Source organism: Salvelinus fontinalis, chromosome 14 (genome assembly GCF_029448725.1).
Source record: "Salvelinus fontinalis isolate EN_2023a chromosome 14, ASM2944872v1, whole genome shotgun sequence".
Classification (NCBI taxonomy): domain Eukaryota; kingdom Metazoa; phylum Chordata; class Actinopteri; order Salmoniformes; family Salmonidae; genus Salvelinus; species Salvelinus fontinalis.
In genome coordinates this window covers 42,396,151-42,414,043 of record NC_074678.1, presented here as the reverse complement: position 1 = coordinate 42,414,043, position 17,893 = coordinate 42,396,151, and the positions used below count along the sequence as shown (strand labels likewise).

At 44.3% G+C, this 17,893-nt stretch overlaps 1 protein-coding gene across 1 annotated transcript; it reads right to left on the bottom strand.

Moving 5' to 3' along the window:
• Positions 1–5,477: 5,477 nt before the first annotated feature.
• LOC129810891 (mast cell protease 1A-like) lies at positions 5,478–17,445 on the bottom strand. The gene is made up of 5 exons (XM_055861861.1): positions 17,283–17,445; positions 14,227–14,377; positions 13,900–14,041; positions 13,211–13,477; positions 5,478–6,259 (listed from the first exon to the last, which is right to left on the bottom strand). Exons 1-5 carry the CDS (start codon positions 17,341–17,343, stop codon positions 6,107–6,109), a joined length of 774 nt encoding a protein of 257 aa, XP_055717836.1. The 5' UTR covers positions 17,344–17,445; the 3' UTR covers positions 5,478–6,106.
• Between the last annotated feature and the right edge of the window lie 448 nt (positions 17,446–17,893).

Sequence of the window (17,893 nt, the reverse complement as noted above, 5' to 3'; positions counted from 1 at the left end):
TGTAGATGCAAAACACACAAGCGATCTACAGACAGAAGGCATTTACAAAAGAGATTGAGCTCTGGAGAAAACAACTGACAGGGGTTTTAAACCAAGGGAAAGGGACTGTGATTGGGTAGGGGAAAGGAGCAGGTGTCTTCCGATTAGCGACTGATTGATGACTGATTGGGGAATGATTATTGTCACCTGTGAGTAGGGGAGAAGGAGAGAAAAGAAATACACACAGAACATTTGTATCCGTAACACTCCCACCCTTAAAAGAGCAACCCTAGGGATTGCGAACACATTTACAAAACATACAAACATCATAATTCTCACACACGAGACAAAGCATCTGCCAACACATTCTCAGAACCTTTTTTATGCTTTATCTCCAAATTATAATTCTGTACAATAAGGGCCCAACGCATTAGGCGCTGGTTCTGGTTGTACATGCGGTGGAGAAACACTAAGGGGTTGTGGTCCGTATATACAATTACTGGTAGGGCACTGGAACCAATGTACACCTCAAAGTACTGCAGAGCCAACAACAAAGCAAGAGCTTCCTGTTCTATTGTGGCATATTTTGTCTGACATTTGTTAAACTTCCGAGAAAAATAACAAACAGGATGATCCACTCCACTCTTGTCCTGCTGCAGTAGAACAGCACCAGCACCTCTGGCACTAGCATCTACCTCAAGTTGAAACGGTTTTTCAAAATCCGGAGCAGCAAGTACAGGGGTATTACACAAGAGGGCTTTTGCAGATTCAAAAGCTATTTTACAATCCGGAGACCACACAAATGATTTAGCCGGACTAAGTAAATCGGTCAATGGCGCAACTACCGCAGAGAAATTTTGACAGAAACTACGGTAGTAGCCAACCATCCCTAAAAAGCGGCGTAGCTGTCGTCTGGTGGTAGGTGCGGGAAATGCAGTTATAGCCAACACCTTGGCATCAACAGGGCGCACCTGTCCATGGCCGACCTCTTTGCCAAGATAAGTAACAGTAGCTTTTCCAAACTCGCACTTTGCCAAGTTCAGGGTTAGCGAAGCAGCTGCCAACCGTTCACATACTACCCTGAGAGAGTCAACATGATCTGACCACTCAGACGAATAAATCACCAGATCATCAAGATAAGCACTACAGTTGGGTACTCCAGCTAATACGGAGTTAACCAGTCGTTGGAAAGTGGCTGGTGCATTTCGCATCCCAAAAGCCATGACTGAGTACTGTAGGAAGTTGTCGGGGGTTACAAAAGCTGAAATCTCCGAAGCACGTGAAGTTAACGGAACCTGCCAGTAACCTTTTAAGAGGTCCAACTTAGTAACATACTTAGCAGCTCCAATAGTGTCGATACAGTCGTCCAGTCTGGGTAACGGGAACGAATCTGGCATTGTGACAGAATTAACCTTTCGATAATCCGTACATAACCTGGACGTACCATCAGGTTTAGGAACCAGAATGCAAGGAGAACTCCAAGGGCTTGAACTTGGCGTAGCCAGGTCATTCTCCAACAAATATGTCACTTCATCCCTCATTATCTTCTTTTTGTAAGCGTTGATACGATAGGGGTGCTGCTTGATAGGTGTAGCATTTCCAACATTAATGTCATGTTCCAACACATTTGTGCGAGTAGGAACGTCATTAAAGAGACATGGAAAACTGTGTAGTAGCCTCACAACATCGTCGGCCTGTCCGTCCGTTAAATGAACCAGACCTGACTGGATAGACAACAGCATTTCTGAGTTGGGCAATCTAACGCACTGCTGCTGAGTATTGCGCAACTCTAATCCATCTCCCTCACCATCATCAATATGACAGTCCACTATCATAGCAGTAGAAGCAGAGGAGACAGCAGTACCTTCCTCTATTTTTGAACTATCCACTTGGGTGACGGGTCGGATGTGGTAGGCTTTTAACATGTTAATGTGGCACACACGAGATTGGCGTTTTCTATCAGGCGTTTGAAGCACATAATCAGTTTCACTTAATTTCTTCTCAATGAAGTAAGGACCAGAGAAACGAGCTGACAGTGAAGATCCTGGAACAGGCAATAACACCAGTACTTGGTCACCTGGCTGTAGTGGACGAGAAACAGCCTCTTTATCATAGTGTCTTTTCATGATCCTTTGGGAGGAAGACAGAGCTTCCTTTGCAAGAGCACAGGCTTGGTGTAGGCGCTCCCGAAAGCGACTAACGTAGTCCAACACATTTTCATCTCCTGTACACAACTCTTGGGACAAAAATTGTTCTTTAAGAACTTTCATTGGTCCTCTCACTGTGTGACCAAACACTAGTTCAGCCGGGCTGAAACCTAGGGACTCCTGTACAGTGTCACGAGCAGCAAACAAAACTAGAGGAACTCCCTCATCCCAATCTTTCTCAGATTCCAAACAATATTTACGTAGCATAGACTTCAATGTCTGATGCCAACGTTCAAGCGCACCCTGAGACTCTGGGTGATAGGCGCTTGACACACGGTGCGTAATTGACAAGGATTTTAACACCTGCTTGAAAAGCTTGGACAGGAAATTGGTACCTTGATCACTTTGTACCACCTTAGGTAATCCGAATGTCGTGAAGAATTTAATTAAGGCTTTACTCACTACCGGGGCTGTAATCCTTCGCAGAGGAATGGCCTCGGGGTATCTTGTTGCCATACACATAATTGTCAACAGAAACTGGTTACCCGATTTTGTCTTCGGTAACGGTCCAACACAATCAACCACCACATGTTCGAATGGTTCACCTATGACAGGTATTGGACAAAGAGGAGCGGGAGGAATAACCTGATTTGGTTTTCCTGTTATCTGACATGTGTGGCATGTACGACAGTACTGAGACACATCTTGTTTTAAACCTGGCCAAAAGAAATGGCGAAGAATCCGATCATAAGTTTTTGTGATTCCTAAATGACCAGACCACTGATGATCATGAGCAAGGGATAACACATTTTGTCGAAAGGCTTTAGGAATCACTATTTGGTAAACAGCATTCCAATCTCCGCCCGCGTCATCATGGGATGTCCATTTACGCATGAGGAGATTACCATCAATGAAGTAAGCCACATTTTTCTTCTTTACCTCTTCCAATGAGACAACACTAGAAAAACATTTAGCAAGCTTGGTGTCAACCTTTTGGTTAGCAACCAGCTGCTCACGAGTGACTGGTAACTGTATTGCATCAGCAATAAGTTCAACATTCTTCGCTTCTTTCCTGGGCTGTTTGTCAGAGGTGATCAGCTCCTCAGAGGTAGCGCACAACCCATCCTCTTGATCATCCTCTTTGAACAGAACTGTGTTAGACAAATCTATCACGTCACTCTCTTGTCGTGCCTGAGCACGAGTGACAGCACAAGCAGGGAACACATGTGGATAACTCTGTGCCAGCTCCTTGGAGAGAGAGTGGTCACTTTTATCCAATACTTCCAATACGGGTACTACCTTTCCTCCGGCAATATCGTTTCCCATTATAAAGGTCACACCTTTTACTGGCAACATAGGACGTACTCCCACTCTGAATATTCCACTGATTAACTCAGAGTGTACTTTCACAAAGTGCAATGGCACTGGAACAAGACCCATTTCTATACCCTGAACTAACACACTGGAACCACAGTATGTATCGTTGGATAAGGGCAACACATCAGACAATATAAACGACTGCGCCGCACCAGTATCTCTAAGGATTTTAACCGGACGCTGAGACGCTTCGTCATTCGCTAGGGACACAAACCCCTCGAAAATGAACGGTTCATAACTACGGTCGGGAACTGGGTCTTTCAAAATACATTTACCCTTAGGCACCTGTTTCATTTCAGACCTCACAACCGTACGAATTAGACCAACACCTGTTGGTGGCTTGGCACGAAGAGGCATCCCTTGTTTACGTTTTAGCAGGAAGCAATCATTAATCATATGTCCCACCTTATGACAATAGAAACAGGGACGCTCATTTTTCTGGCGTGCTTGATATACTGCTGGCCGACTAGGGCTATAAGTAGGCAATTTCGTAACTCTACTCTCAGTATGAGCCGAAAACACACTCTTGTGCGTCAACACAAACTCGTCTGCCAACACAGACGCTTCTGACAGGGAGGATACTTTCTGTTCGTTTAGGTACACTACAATGCGTTCAGGTAAGCAATTTTTAAACTCTTCCAACAAAATTAACTCCCGGAGAGAGTTGAAATCAGTTACCTTACTAGCAGCATGCCATTTATCAAACAGATTTCCCTTCTCTCTAGCAAATTCCACATAAGTCTTACTAGAAGACTTCTTATGAGACCTAAATCTCTGTCGGTATGCCTCAGGCACAAGCTCATATGCGCGAAGAACAGTAGCTTTGACCACTTCATAATTTAAACTGTCTTCAAGAGGTAGCGCTGACAAAATCTCTTGGGCTTTACCAGTTAATTTACACTGAAGTAATAGGCACCATACCTCTTTAGGCCACTTCAATGCTACGGCTATTCGTTCAAATACACAAAAATAGGAGTCAACCTCTGACTCTCTGAACAAAGGTACTAAGGCAATCTGCCTACTAATGTCAAAAGTGTTGGAATCTTTAGTTGGTGAGGACGGCTCACTAACAGTCACTGCAGGCACGAAGGCTAGCCTCGCTGTCTCTGCCTCCAGTTCCATCTGGCGCATTTTTAACTCCATCTGCCGCTGTTCTCGCCTTTCCTCTTTTTCTGCCTCAATTTTACACATCTCCAACTGGAGAGTTTCTCGCCTAATTTGGGCTCTCTCTTCCGCCTCCAGTTGGAACTGTATTGACCGGACATCCCTCCTGGTATCACCGGTTGACTGTGGGGAGAGTGGATCAAAACGGGGCAATGTGGCTGGAGCTTTAGCCTCACCCTCAGACACCACTGGGCTTAGAGGAGCAGCAACATCCCCTACAGGGGTAGTAGGCTCAGGTAGCGGAAATACAAGCACCTGTTCTTCCAACAAAACATTCAACACTAATTGTTTAACCTCCGCTTTAACTACATTCTGTGGAATCAATACTGAATAATGGTCAGCCAAGGTCACTAAATCCACTCTACGACACCTATCAAAAACCTCCCACGAAGGGTTATCCAAAAAGGACTTCAAATCAAAAGTAGCCATCTTGAACTACCACACAAGAGTCAACAAAAATAGCAAACACTAATGCTACTTCAGCTACAGCGCTCAACACTGAACTATACCACTACAACAATTTGCATAAGCGGTATGGGTGTCAATAAAGACAAAGATCCCGGACGAGCCCCCACTTATGTTACGAATCCCTCTGGCCCGACAGTCTAGGGGGGATGGTAATGGGACCCGTAACACAACTCATGCAAATTATTATAGTGACAACGTAACAGTGAGAACAAAAATAACCACAGACAACTAAATTACTACCGTCAAACACTCAAGGTTTATTTACAAAACACACGGTAATGGGGGGAGCAGGAAAAAGGGGCTGAGCGGGACCCAAGGAATGAAAGAATACTAATTCAAAAACACCCCTAAGCTAGACTAGCCTACTTCACAAACAGCTAACTAACTAACCAAAAATACAGGGGGTGGTCCGCCCAGTTCTAACTAGTGTTTTTAACAATGTTTAACTACGGGTAGTGTAGCCCAAGGGCAACTTGTCTGGTTATCCCCTTTCCCGCCATCAAACAAACACTCAAACACCATAACCAAAACAATACTCACAGGTGGGGACAAGGTGACATGTAGATGCAAAACACACAAGCGATCTACAGACAGAAGGCATTTACAAAAGAGATTGAGCTCTGGAGAAAACAACTGACAGGGGTTTTAAACCAAGGGAAAGGGACTGTGATTGGGTAGGGGAAAGGAGCAGGTGTCTTCCGATTAGCGACTGATTGATGACTGATTGGGGAATGATTATTGTCACCTGTGAGTAGGGGAGAAGGAGAGAAAAGAAATACACACAGGATACACACAGAACATTTGTATCCGTAACACACGTGCATGCATATACACTCTATCCTACTCGAGCATACACACACACACACACACACACAAGCACACAGACACGGTACAGAGCTCATTGAAGAACGGACAGCCTTTATTGTTTGATACAATGATATATATTTGTCACTCAGTTAATGTCTCATTCCTTAATACTTAATGATAGACTTGATCCAGGAAAGATACTTGGATATTTTGGTGTAGACGTTGGGCTTCTGTGGCTCATTGCAGTTTCCTTGCTGGTTGAATGACACAACTCCTACTGCTGTCCCCTTACACACCAGAGGACCTCCTGAATCTCCCTGCAATGATAGTTGAAACAATGGAGGGAAAAAACAAACTTACTCTACATTTGCAAAGCAAATCACATTTTTATTATTAATGCATTATCAGAATTAAAGGGCAATTCCAACACTTTTCAACCTCATTCATTATCTCCAGCACCAAACCAGTGTTTAAATATGAAGAGTTTCATTCCAAAACACTGTATATCCAATTTCAGAAATGTTGGTAAATTAGCTTTTATTGTTTAAAGAAATTATCAAAGAGATTGTTGTGTTGTTTCACTATCTAATCAATGCATGGGGTTGTTCAATGACAGACATACAGTGCCTTCGGAAAAGTATTCAGACCCCTTGACTTTTTACACATTTTGTTACGTTACAACCTTATTATAAAACTGATTTAAAATAGTTTTTTCCCTCATCAATCCACATACAATATTCCATAATGACAAAGCAAAAACAGTTTTTTTGACATTTTTAATAATTTATATCAAATTAAATATCACATTTACATAAGTATTCAGACCCTTTACTCAGTACTTTCTTGAAGCACCTTTGGCAGCAATTACAGCATCGATTCTTCTTGGGTATAACACTACAAGCTTGGCACACCTCTATTTGGGGAGTTTCTCTCATTCTTCTTGGCAAATCCTCTCAAGCTCTGTCAGGTTGGATGGGGAGCGTTGCTGTAAATATTTTAAGAGTAAATTAGCTATCATAGCTTAAACTATTACAGAAACCCAGGATTAAACGTCAGGAATTGTGAAAAACTGAGTTTAAATGTATTTGGCTAAGGTGTATGTAAACTTCCGACTTCAACTGTATCTGAGAATGCTGTTCATCGAATACAGCTCAGCGTTCAACACCATAGTGCCCACAAAGCTCATCACTAAGCTAAGGACCCTGGGACTAAACACCTCCCTCTGGAACTGGATCCTGGAATTCCTGACGGGCCGCCCCATGTGGGTAAGGGTAGGTATCAACACATCCGCCATACTGATCCTCAACACAGGGGCCCCTCAGGGGTGCGTGCTCAGTCACCTCCTGTACTCCCTGTTCACCCAGGACTGCATGGCCAAACACAACTACAACACCATCATTAAGTTTGCTGACGACACACCAGTGGTAGGCCTGATCACCGACAACGATGAGACAGCCTATAGAGAGGAGGTCAGAGAACTGACAGTGTGGTGCTAGGACAACAACCTCTCCCTCAATGTGAGCAAGACAAAGGAGCTGATCTTGGACTACATGAAAGGCAGGCCGTACAGGCCCCTATTAACATCGATGGGGCTGTAGTGGAGCGGGTCGAGAGTTTCAAGTTCCTTTGTGTCCACATCACCAACGATCTATCATGGTCCAAGCACACCAAGACAGTCATGAAGAGGACACGACAAAACCTATTCCCCATCAGGAGACTGAAAATATTTGGCATGGGTCCTCAGATCCTCAAGGGGTTCTACAGCTGCACCATCGAGATCATCCTGACTGGTTGCATCACTGCCTGGTATGGCAACTGCTCGGCCTCCGACCGCAAGGCACTACAGAGGGTAGTGCAAACGGCCCAATACATCACTGGGGCCAAGCTTCCTGCCATACAGGACCTATATAATAGGCGGTGTCAGAGAAAAGCCCATAAAATTGTCAGACTCCTGTCATCAAAGTTATAGACTGTTTTCTCTGCTACCGCAAGTCTAGGACCAAAAGGCTCATCAACAGCTTCTACCCTAAGCCATTAGACTGCTGAACAATTAATACAAATGAACCCCCCCCCCCCCTCTCTTGTACACTGCTGCTACTCCCTGTTTGTTTGTTACCTATGCATACCGTAATTTCCGGACTATAAGCCGCTACTTTTTTCCCACGCTATGAACCTCGCGGTTTATACAATGACGCGGCTAATTTATGTTTTTTTTTTTACAAGATTCACGCCGCCAAAAAACTGAGCACCGTCACATAATGTGACGTAAATCGAGCGCGCTCAAACTTCCCATCATTCTGTAACGGTCCTGACCTGTTTTATGTTGTTTTTTATGTGTTTAGGTCAGGGCATGTGTTTTGGGTGGGCAGTCTATGTTATCTGTTTCTATGTTGGTTGTGGTTGCCTGGTATGGCTCTTAATTAGAGGCAGGTGTTTTGCGTTCTCCTCTAATTAAGAGTCATATTTAGGTAGGGTGTTCTCACTGTTTGTTTGTGGGTGATTGTCTCCTGTGTCGTCGAATGTATGTACCATACGGGACTGTTTGGCTGTTCGTTTATTTTGATGTCGTCTGTTTCCTGTCCGTGAGTTTACGTTTAGTTATGTAAGTTTATGTTCAGGTTTCGTCAACGTCGTTTTCTTGTTTTGTATATTTGAAAGTGTTTTGTTTTCGTGTGCCGTCGTGTTAAATAAAAAGATGGCTTATTTCCCGAATGCTGCATTTTGGTCTGATGATCCTTCTCTCCTCTCCTCGTCCGAGGATGAGGAGAGAGACAGCCCTTACACATTCTGATTACGGTAGTCATTTTGTCACCCTCATCATGGCAAAGACACGGAGAAATGCATATGATGCAGCTTTCAAGTTGAAGGCGATCGATCTGGCTGTTGGAAAAGGAAATAGAGCTGCTGCACGGGAGCTTGGCCTTAATGAGTCGATAAGACGTTGGAAACAGCAGCGTGAGGAACTGACTCAGTGCAAAAAGACAACAAAAGCTTTCAGAGAAGAAAAGCAGATGGCTTGAACTAGAAAATGTGCTTGAAGACTGGGTCAACACACAGAGAGCAGACGGCCGAGGTGTTTCAACTGTGCAGATCCGACTGAAAGCCAACTCAAATTACCACCGCAATGAAGTTTGACTTTCTTGGTAGGCTACTGTTTACTGCTATTTTTTTATTTTTGTTACAAGCCGTGTTTCGTTTAAAGGCTGTGTAAAGTTCATTTGTTTCAATGTACCGGTAGGCACTTGCGGCTTATAGACATGTGCGGTTTATTTATGTACAAAATACATATTTTTAAAAAATTCAGTGGGTACGGCTCATATTCAGGTGTCACGGCTGTCATATTCGTTCTCCTCCTCAGACGAGGAGGAGCATGGATCGGACCAACACGCAGCGAGGTATGTAGACATAATGATTTATTAAATGAAGACGAAACATGAAGAACACTTGAATAAACTACAAAACAACAAACAACGTTAAACAGACCTGAACTTGTGAACATAAAAAACAATGAACGCACGAACAGGAAAGAACGAACGAACGAGACGAGACAGTACCGTGTGGTGCAACAAACACAGACACAGCAACAATCACCCACAAACAAACAGTGAGAACAGCATACCTTAATATGGTTCTCAATCAGAGGAAACGTCAAACACCTGCCTCTAATTTAGAACCATATCAGGCAACACATTTAACCCAACATAGAAACACATAACATAGAATGCCCACCCCAACTCCCGCCCTGACCAACTAAACACATACAAAAACAAGGAAAACAGGTCAGGAATGTGACAGAACCCCCCCCTCAAGGTGCGAACTCCGGGCGCACCACCTAAAGTCTAGGGGAGGGTCTGGGTGGGCATCTGTCCACGGTGGCGGCTCCGGCTCCGGACGTGGTCTCCACCCCACCATAGTCAAACCCCGCTTCCGTAGCCTCCTCCAAATGGTCATCCTCCAAATTAACCCCACTGGATTAAGGGGCGGCTCCGGACTGAGGGGCGGCTCCGGACTGAGGGGCGGACCCTGGCTGGCGGGCGGCTCCGGCGGACCCTGGCTGGCGGGCGGCTCCGGCGGACCCTGGCTGGCGGGCGGCTCCGGCGGACCCTGGCTGGCTGGCGGCTCCGGCTGATCCTGTCTGGCGGGCGGCTCCGGCTGCTCCTGTCTGGCGGGCGGCTCCGGCTGCTCCTGGCTGGCGGGCGGCTCCGGCTGCTCCTGGCTGGCGGGCGGCTCCGGCTGCTCCTGGCTGGCGGGCGGCTCCGGCGGCTCGGGACAGACGGGCGGCACCGGCGGCTCGGGACAGACGGGCGGCACCGGCGGCTCGGGACAGACGGGCGGCTCTGACGGCGCTGGGCAGGCGGGCGGTTCTGGGCAGACTGGCAGTGCAGGCGGCTCTGGGCAGACGGGCACACCTGTAGGGAGGAGACGGAGAGACAGCCTGGTGCGTGGGGCTGCCACAGGACCCACCAGGCTGGAGAGACCTACAGGAGGCTTGATGTTAAAAAGAGGCACCTGAAGGACCGGGCTGTAGGGGAGCACTGGAGCTCTAGTGCGCAGCCTTGGCACCACTCCCCCAGGCTGGAATACTATTCCAGCCCGTACCCTCCAGAGTGCAGGCACAGGTTGAACCGGGCTGTGGATGAGCACTGGAGATCTAGTGCCTACTACGCGCACCTCTCCCTTAGGCTCCACTCTCACATTTGCCCGGTACGAGCGGAGCGTAGGCATAGGACGCACTGCACCCTCCCAGCGCCCCGGAGACACAGCACGCCGAGCCGGCGCAGGATACCCTGGACCGAAACTGCGTACCGGAGACCAGACGCGCTGAGCAGGCACAATACGCCCCGGCTGGATGCCCACACTCACACGACACTTTCGGGGGGCTGCCCTATAGCGCACCGGGCTATGGGCACGCACTGGCGACACCGTGCGCTTAATCGCATAACACGGTGCCTGACCAGTGACGTGTTGCTTATAATAAGCACGAGGAGTGCGCTCAGGTCTGCTACCTGGCTTAGCCACACTCCTCTCTAGCCCCCCCCCCCCCCCCCCCCCCCCCAAAAACAATTCTGGGGTTGCCTCTCGTACCTGTCGCGCTGCTGTGCTGCCTCCTCATATCGCCGCCGCTCAGCTTTCGCTTCCTCCAGCTCAGCTTTGGGGCGGCGATACTCCCCAGCCTGTGCAAAGGGTCCTTCTCCGTTCAAAATCTCCTCCCATGTCCAGGAGTCCTGGGATTTCTGCTGCTGCTGTCGCTGTCCTTTTCCCCGGTGCTTGATCCTTTGTTGGTGGGTGATTCTGTCACGGCTGTCATATTCGTTCTCCTCCTCAGACGAGGAGGAGCATGGATCGGACCAACACGCAGCGAGGTATGGAGACATAATGATTTATTAAATGAAGACGAAACACGAAGAACACTTGAATATACTACAAAACAACAAACGACGTTAAAGACCTGAACTTGTGAACATAAAAAACAATGAACGCACGAACAGGAAAGAACGAACGAACGAGACGAGACAGTACCGTGTGGTGCAACAAACACAGACACAGCAACAATCACCCACAAACAAACAGTGAGAACAGCCTACCTTAATATGGTTCTCAATCAGAGGAAACGTCAAACACCTGCCTCTAATTGAGAACCATATCAGGCAACACGTTTAACCCAACATAGAAACACATAACATAGAATGCCCACCCCAACTCACGCCCTGACCAACTAAACACATACAAAAACAAAGAAAACAGGTCAGGAACGTGACATCAGGTGCGCTTAATAGTCCAGCAGTTACGGTAGTTACTTCGCCCCCACCTACATGTACAGATTACCTCAACTAGCCTGTACCCCTGCACACTGACTCGGTACCGGTGCCCCCTGTATATAACCTCGTTATTGTGTTACTTTTTATTACTACTTTTTATTTTAGCCTACTTGGTAAATATTTTCTTCTTCTTGAACTGCACTGTTGGTTAAGGGCTTGTTAGTAAGCATTTCACGTTAAAGTCTACACTTGTTGTATTCGGAGCATATGGCAAATAAAGTTTTTGATTTGCACAGCTATTTTCAGGTCTCCAGAGATGTTTGATCATGAACCTTCGCCCCCAGTCTGAGTTCCTGAGCATTCTGGAGCAGGTTTTCATCAAGGATCTCTCTGTACTTTGCTCCGTTCATCTTTGCCTCGATCCTGACTAGTCTCCCAGTCCCTGTCGCTGAAAAACATCCCCACAGCATTATGCTGCCAACACCATGCTACATCGTAGGGATGGTGCCAGGTCTCCTCTAAAAGTGACTCTTGGCATTCAGGCCAAAGAGTTCAATTTTGGTTTCATCAGACAATATAATCTTGTTTCTCATAATCTGAGAGTCCTTTAGGTGCCTTTTGGCAAACTCCAAGCAGGCTGTCATGCGCCTTTTGCTGAGAAGTGGTCACTTCCATAAAAGCCTGATTGGTGAAGTGCTGCAGAGATGGTTGGCTTTCTGGAAGGTTCTCCCATCTCAACAGCGGAACTCTAGAGCTCTGTCAGAGTGACCATCGGGTTCTTGGTCTCCTCCATGACCAAGGCCCTACTCCCCCGATTGCTCAGTTTGGCTCGGCGGCCAGCTCTAGGAAGAGTCTTGGGGGTTTCAAACTTCTTCCATTTAAGAATGATAGAGGCCACTGTAATGCATACATTTTTTGGCACCCTTCCCCAGATCTGTGCCTTGACATAATCCTGTCTCGCAGCTCTACGGACAATTAACTCATCCTCATGGCTTGGTTTTTGCCCTGACATGCACTGTCAAGTGTGGGACCTTATATAGACAGGTGTGTGTGCCTTTCTAAATAATGTCCAATCAATTGAATTTACCACAGGTGGACTCTGTGAACGTGAATATAAATATTTTACACACACATGAAGGTACCCATAAGCAATCATTTCTGATGGAAAAAAACACAAATGTGAAAACATTTGTGGATGTAGCGTTTTGGAAATAATCTGTTCATCTGTGAAAACGCATTTGTAGGATCTGTGGTTAAAATTATTTTCAAGACCTGCAACGAGTTTCTAGGCCAAGGGAGGGTATTTCCTTCCTCCCCATGTCGCCACAAATCACATAGTGACTGAAAATGTTTTAATTTTTGATGTTGTCATTGGGTAGAACTTTTAAACTTTTTTCTACAAAGTGTTGAAATGCGCCATGTTCAAACTGGTATTGTGCTGGTGATAATGAAAATGAGGTTTAAAAGTGGTGAGGTTTAACTACATTTAACTACATTCTATGACCATACCTGGCAAAAACCCTTATAATCAGCAGGGGTACCACCGGCACATATCAGAGACGGGGTTATGGTGGCAGTGTTCCCCCAAGATCTCTGGCAGGAACTTCTGTCTACAACGGTGACATTCACCTCCAGGAGGCGTGGGTTTACAGTGCCCCCTGTTTCTGTGGCACCCCAACCTGCCACGGTACAGAAAGATTTGGCCTTGATGTCCTGGTCTTTCTTAGGGAGAGGGATCTGCTGCACAGCTTTGCTCTTCGGGGTCGTTTTGACAAGCTACAGTTAGAGCACATGACTGTAGTTAGTTTTCTAATAAGCTAGAGGATATATTATGCAACATCAATAGGCCACTATGTACGCACATGGTCAAAGGTTTTCATACATGACTATGGGTCTTGTGTGGCTCAGTTGGTTGAGCATGGCGCTTGTAAGTTGCCAAAGTTGTGGGTTCGATTCCCAGGGAGGACCAGTGCAAAAAATGAAGATGTTTGCATTCAATATTGTAAGTTAGTCTGCATAAGAGCATCTGCTAAATGACTAAAATGTAGATGTAAATCACACCTCGTTTGAAAAAAAATGAAATGTTAATATATGTAGATATGTTATTTATAACAGTACATTTGGCATTTATTATTTGGGGAATGGGGTGCTAAGCTAAGAGACATTCTCACATTGTGCATACTTCCTCTGTAATGTACCTGCAATAGCATGATGTCGTTCTCCAATCTCTTAGCATTGTAACCAGGATGTATGTGGTAATATTTCACATCAATCCTGTAAGAAGAACTTTCCTGTCTTGTAATGTCATGAGCACCAACCACAACCGTCAGATTCACAGCCCTACGAAGAGGAAACCACAGTATACTTACTGAGCAGCTAAGCAAACAGAACATTCTACAGCATAAAACAAATCTGCAATTTTTAACAGATACCACAGAATTATTTATGACTTTTAGGTGTGAGTAGTTGAAGATTTCATATTCTTACATAAATAGTTCAATAGGATAAGAGTAAAACACAATTACCATTTGTAGCAGTGGGCGGCTGTCATGACAAAGCTCTCAGACACGAGGAACCCTCCACAGATGTGTGACTTCTTTGCTTGTACAGAGACCATGTAGGGTTTGGAGTGGCGTCTGGCTTCTGCTCCATTCACTATCCCAGAGTCCTGGTAGGCTGGGACAGAGAGATTTGTCTAAATGAAACGTAGGTAGTGGTAGGCTATCACTTCGATACAAGATATTTAATTATTTTTCATGACATTTAAAAAATATATTTACACTACCATTCAAAAGTTTGGGGTCACTTAGAAATGTCCTTGTTTTCCATTTAAGCATCCATGAAATTAGTTGCAAAATGAATAGGAAAATATAGTCAAGACGTTGACAAGGTTATAAATAATCATTTTTAATTGAAATAATAATTGTGTCTTTCAAACTTTGCTTTCGTCAAAGAATCCTCCATTTGCAGCAATTACAGCCTTGCAGACCTTTGGCATTCTAGTTGTCAATTTGTTGAGGTAATCTGAAGAGATTTCACCCCATGCTTCCTGAAGCACCTCCCACAAGTTGGATTGGCTTGATAGGCACGTCTTGCGTACCATACGGTCAAGCTGCTCCCACAACAGCTCAATAGGGTTGAGATCCGGTGACTGTGCCGGCCACTCCATTATAGACAGAATACCAGCTGACTGCTTGTTCCCTAAATAGTTCTTGCATAGTTTGGAGCTGTGCTTTGGGTCATTGTCCTGTTGTAGGAGGAAATTGGCTCCAATTAAGCGTTGCAAAATGGAGTGACAGCCCTCCTTCTTTAAGATCCCTTTTACCCTGTACAAATATCACACTTTACCACCACCAAAGCACCCCCAGACCATCACATTGCCTCCACCATGCTTGACAGATGGAGTCATGCACTCCTCCAGCATCTTTTCATTTTTTCTGCGTCTAACGAATGTTCTTCTTTGTGATCCAAACACCTCAAACTTAGATTCAACTATCATTGCAGGGAGATTCAGGAGGTCCTCTGGTGTGTAAGGGGACAGCAGTAGGAGTTGTGTCATTCAACCAGCAAGGAAACTGGAAACTGATGTCCATAAAAAAAAAAATCCCAATCTTCCTCTGTACAGTGTCTGTGTTCTTTTGCCCATCTTAATATTTTCTTTTTATTGGCCAGTCTGAGATATGGCTTTTTCTTTGCAACTCTGCCTAGAAAGCCAGCACTCCGGAGTCGCCTCTTCTCTGTTGACATTGAGACTGGTGTTTTGCAGGTACTATTTAATGAAGCTGCCAGTTGAGGACTTGGGGCGTTTCTTTCTCAAACTGGACAGTAATGTACTTGTCCTCTTGCTCATTTGTGCACCAGGGCCTCCCACTCCTCTTTCTATTCTGGTTAGAGACAGTTTGCGCTGTTCTGTGAAGGGAGTAGTACACAGCATTGTACGAGATCTTCAGTTTCTTGGCAATTTCTTGCATGGAATAGCCTTCCTTTCGCAGAACAAGAATAGACTGATGAGTTTCATAAGAAAGTGCTTTGTTTCTGGCCATTTTAGCCTGTAATCGAACCCACAAATGCTGATGCTCTAGATACTCTAGATACTAGTCTAAAGAAGGCCAGTTTTATTGCTTCTTTAATCAGGACAACAGTTTTCAGCTGTGCTAACATAATTGCAAAAGGGTTTTCTAATGAGCAATTAGCCTTTTAAAATGATAAACTTGGATTAGCTAACACAACGTGCCTTTGGAACACAGGAGTGATGGTTGCTGATAATGGGCCTCTGTACGCCTATGTAGATAGGCCGTTTCCAGCGAAAATAGTCATTTACAACATTAACAATGTCTACACTGTATTTCTGATAAATTTTATGTTATTTTAAAAGGACAAAAAAAAACGCTTTTCTTTCAAAAACAAGGACAGTTCTAAGTGACCCCAATCTTTTGAACGGTAGAGTATATATTTTTTAAATTTAAGCTCTATTTAACTAGGCAAGTCAGTTAAGAACAAATTCTTATTTACAATGACGGCCTAGAACGGTCAAACCTGGACGACGCTGGGCCAATTGTGCGCCGCCCTATGGGACTCCCAATCATGGCCGGTTGTGATACAGCCTGGATTCTGCGCTTTACTTTTTAAAATTGTGTTTTTATTACTTTATTATTTTTTCATTTTTATTGCTTTAAAAATATTTCTCATTCAACATCAATACAATAGATTATCACATTTACATTTGATAAAGAGATTGAGAATGATTTTAAGGAAATTAAAAGTCATTTACAACATTTAATGTCTACACTATTTCTGATCAATTTAATGTTATTTTAAATGATTAAAAAAAAAATATATATATATATTTTTTTAAATCGCTTTTCTTTCAAAAACAAGGATATTTCTAAGTGACCCTAAACTTTTGAACGGTAGAGTATATCTTTTTTCAACTTAAACTTTATTTAACTAGGCAAGTCAGTTAAGAACAAATTCGTATTTACAATGACGGCCAACACTGGAACAAACCCGGACGATGCTGGGCCAATTGTGCACCGCCCTATGGGACTCAATCACGGCCTGTTGTGATACAGCCTGGATTCTGCTCTTTACTTTTAAAAATTGTGTTTTTATTACTTTATTGTTATTTGTATTTTTCTTGCTTAAATTTTTTTTCTCATTCAAAATCAATTCCATACATTACATCACATTTACATTTCATAATAAAGAAAAATTGAGAATGATTTTAAGGGAATCAAAAGTCAAGAACTTCCCATCGTTCACCCCCCTCACGTTTAGTTTCTTTGGTTCTTCTCCTTTTCAGTTCAATTCATATTTGTTTAAAGACTGTCTCGCTGGAAATAAAAATATTTTCAAATGTATTTCGGCACAAGGTTTTCCATATTTGTGCGTTTACTATACAACTAAATTATTAATTGTACCATAATTGTCAGGTTACATTGTAAAACCAGAAAGGAGACCTTCTGTGTGTCTATGTCCCTAGAGTCCTTTTGCTGTTCTAGAGAATAGAAGGTCAAATGTCCCACTCTGCTGCCCTCTGACCCAAGAGTGTGTAGACGTCAAAGGTGAAGTTTGGTCTTACCTGTGAGCCCTGGAGCAGGCAGGAGAGTGATGAACAGGAGCAGGAGAGATGTGGCAGCCATGTTGTCAAAGAGCGTGTCTGAGAACGTGTTTGAGAGAGTGTAAGAGAGATTATGATGGGGTCTTTGTCTTCTCAGACTGGTGGGTTTAGAAGTGCTGAGTGTCTCTATGAACTTCTTCACAGGATGTACCACCTGCTAGCTTCACAGGATCTCACCTATCAGAGTGTGAACTTTCCTTACGTACTATCAATTGACACCTCTTATAGGCCTAGATCATCTACCACATTGTGACTTAATATTTCCTGGAAAACAGCCCGAGGATTATAATATCTTTTCCTACCTAATTGTACTATTAGTTAACTTTATTTGATCAAACAGATGGACTGTTTTAATCACTACTTTTTCACTTGAAAAAATGTCTTAAAGTAATTGTAATTCCAGATAGTATTCATGGTTTAATATCACTGTAATGCTTGTATTTAGTTAAGAAATGCTTGTAGACTCATTTTGTCAGCCATGTGTCTCAGCTACTGTAGTATATCCAGCAGAGGGGACAAGAGAGTCAGAAATATTTCTGAAAGTTATCCAGTCTTACATCCAAGAGATTATG

What these genes read in the sequence shown, in the direction of transcription:
- LOC129810891 (XM_055861861.1), bottom strand. Translation starts at nt 17,343, where the DNA reads ATGGCTGCCACATCTCTCCTGCTCCTGTTCATCACTCTCCTGCCTGCT. An exon ending in GCCTGCTCCAGGGCTCACAG is followed by an intron (nt 14,378 to 17,282) that starts GTAAGACCAAAC and finishes TCTCTGTCCCAG; the next exon opens with CCTACCAGGACTCTGGGATA. An exon ending in GCCGCCCACTGCTACAAATG is followed by an intron (nt 14,042 to 14,226) that starts GTAATTGTGTTT and finishes TCCTCTTCGTAG; the next exon opens with GGCTGTGAATCTGACGGTTG.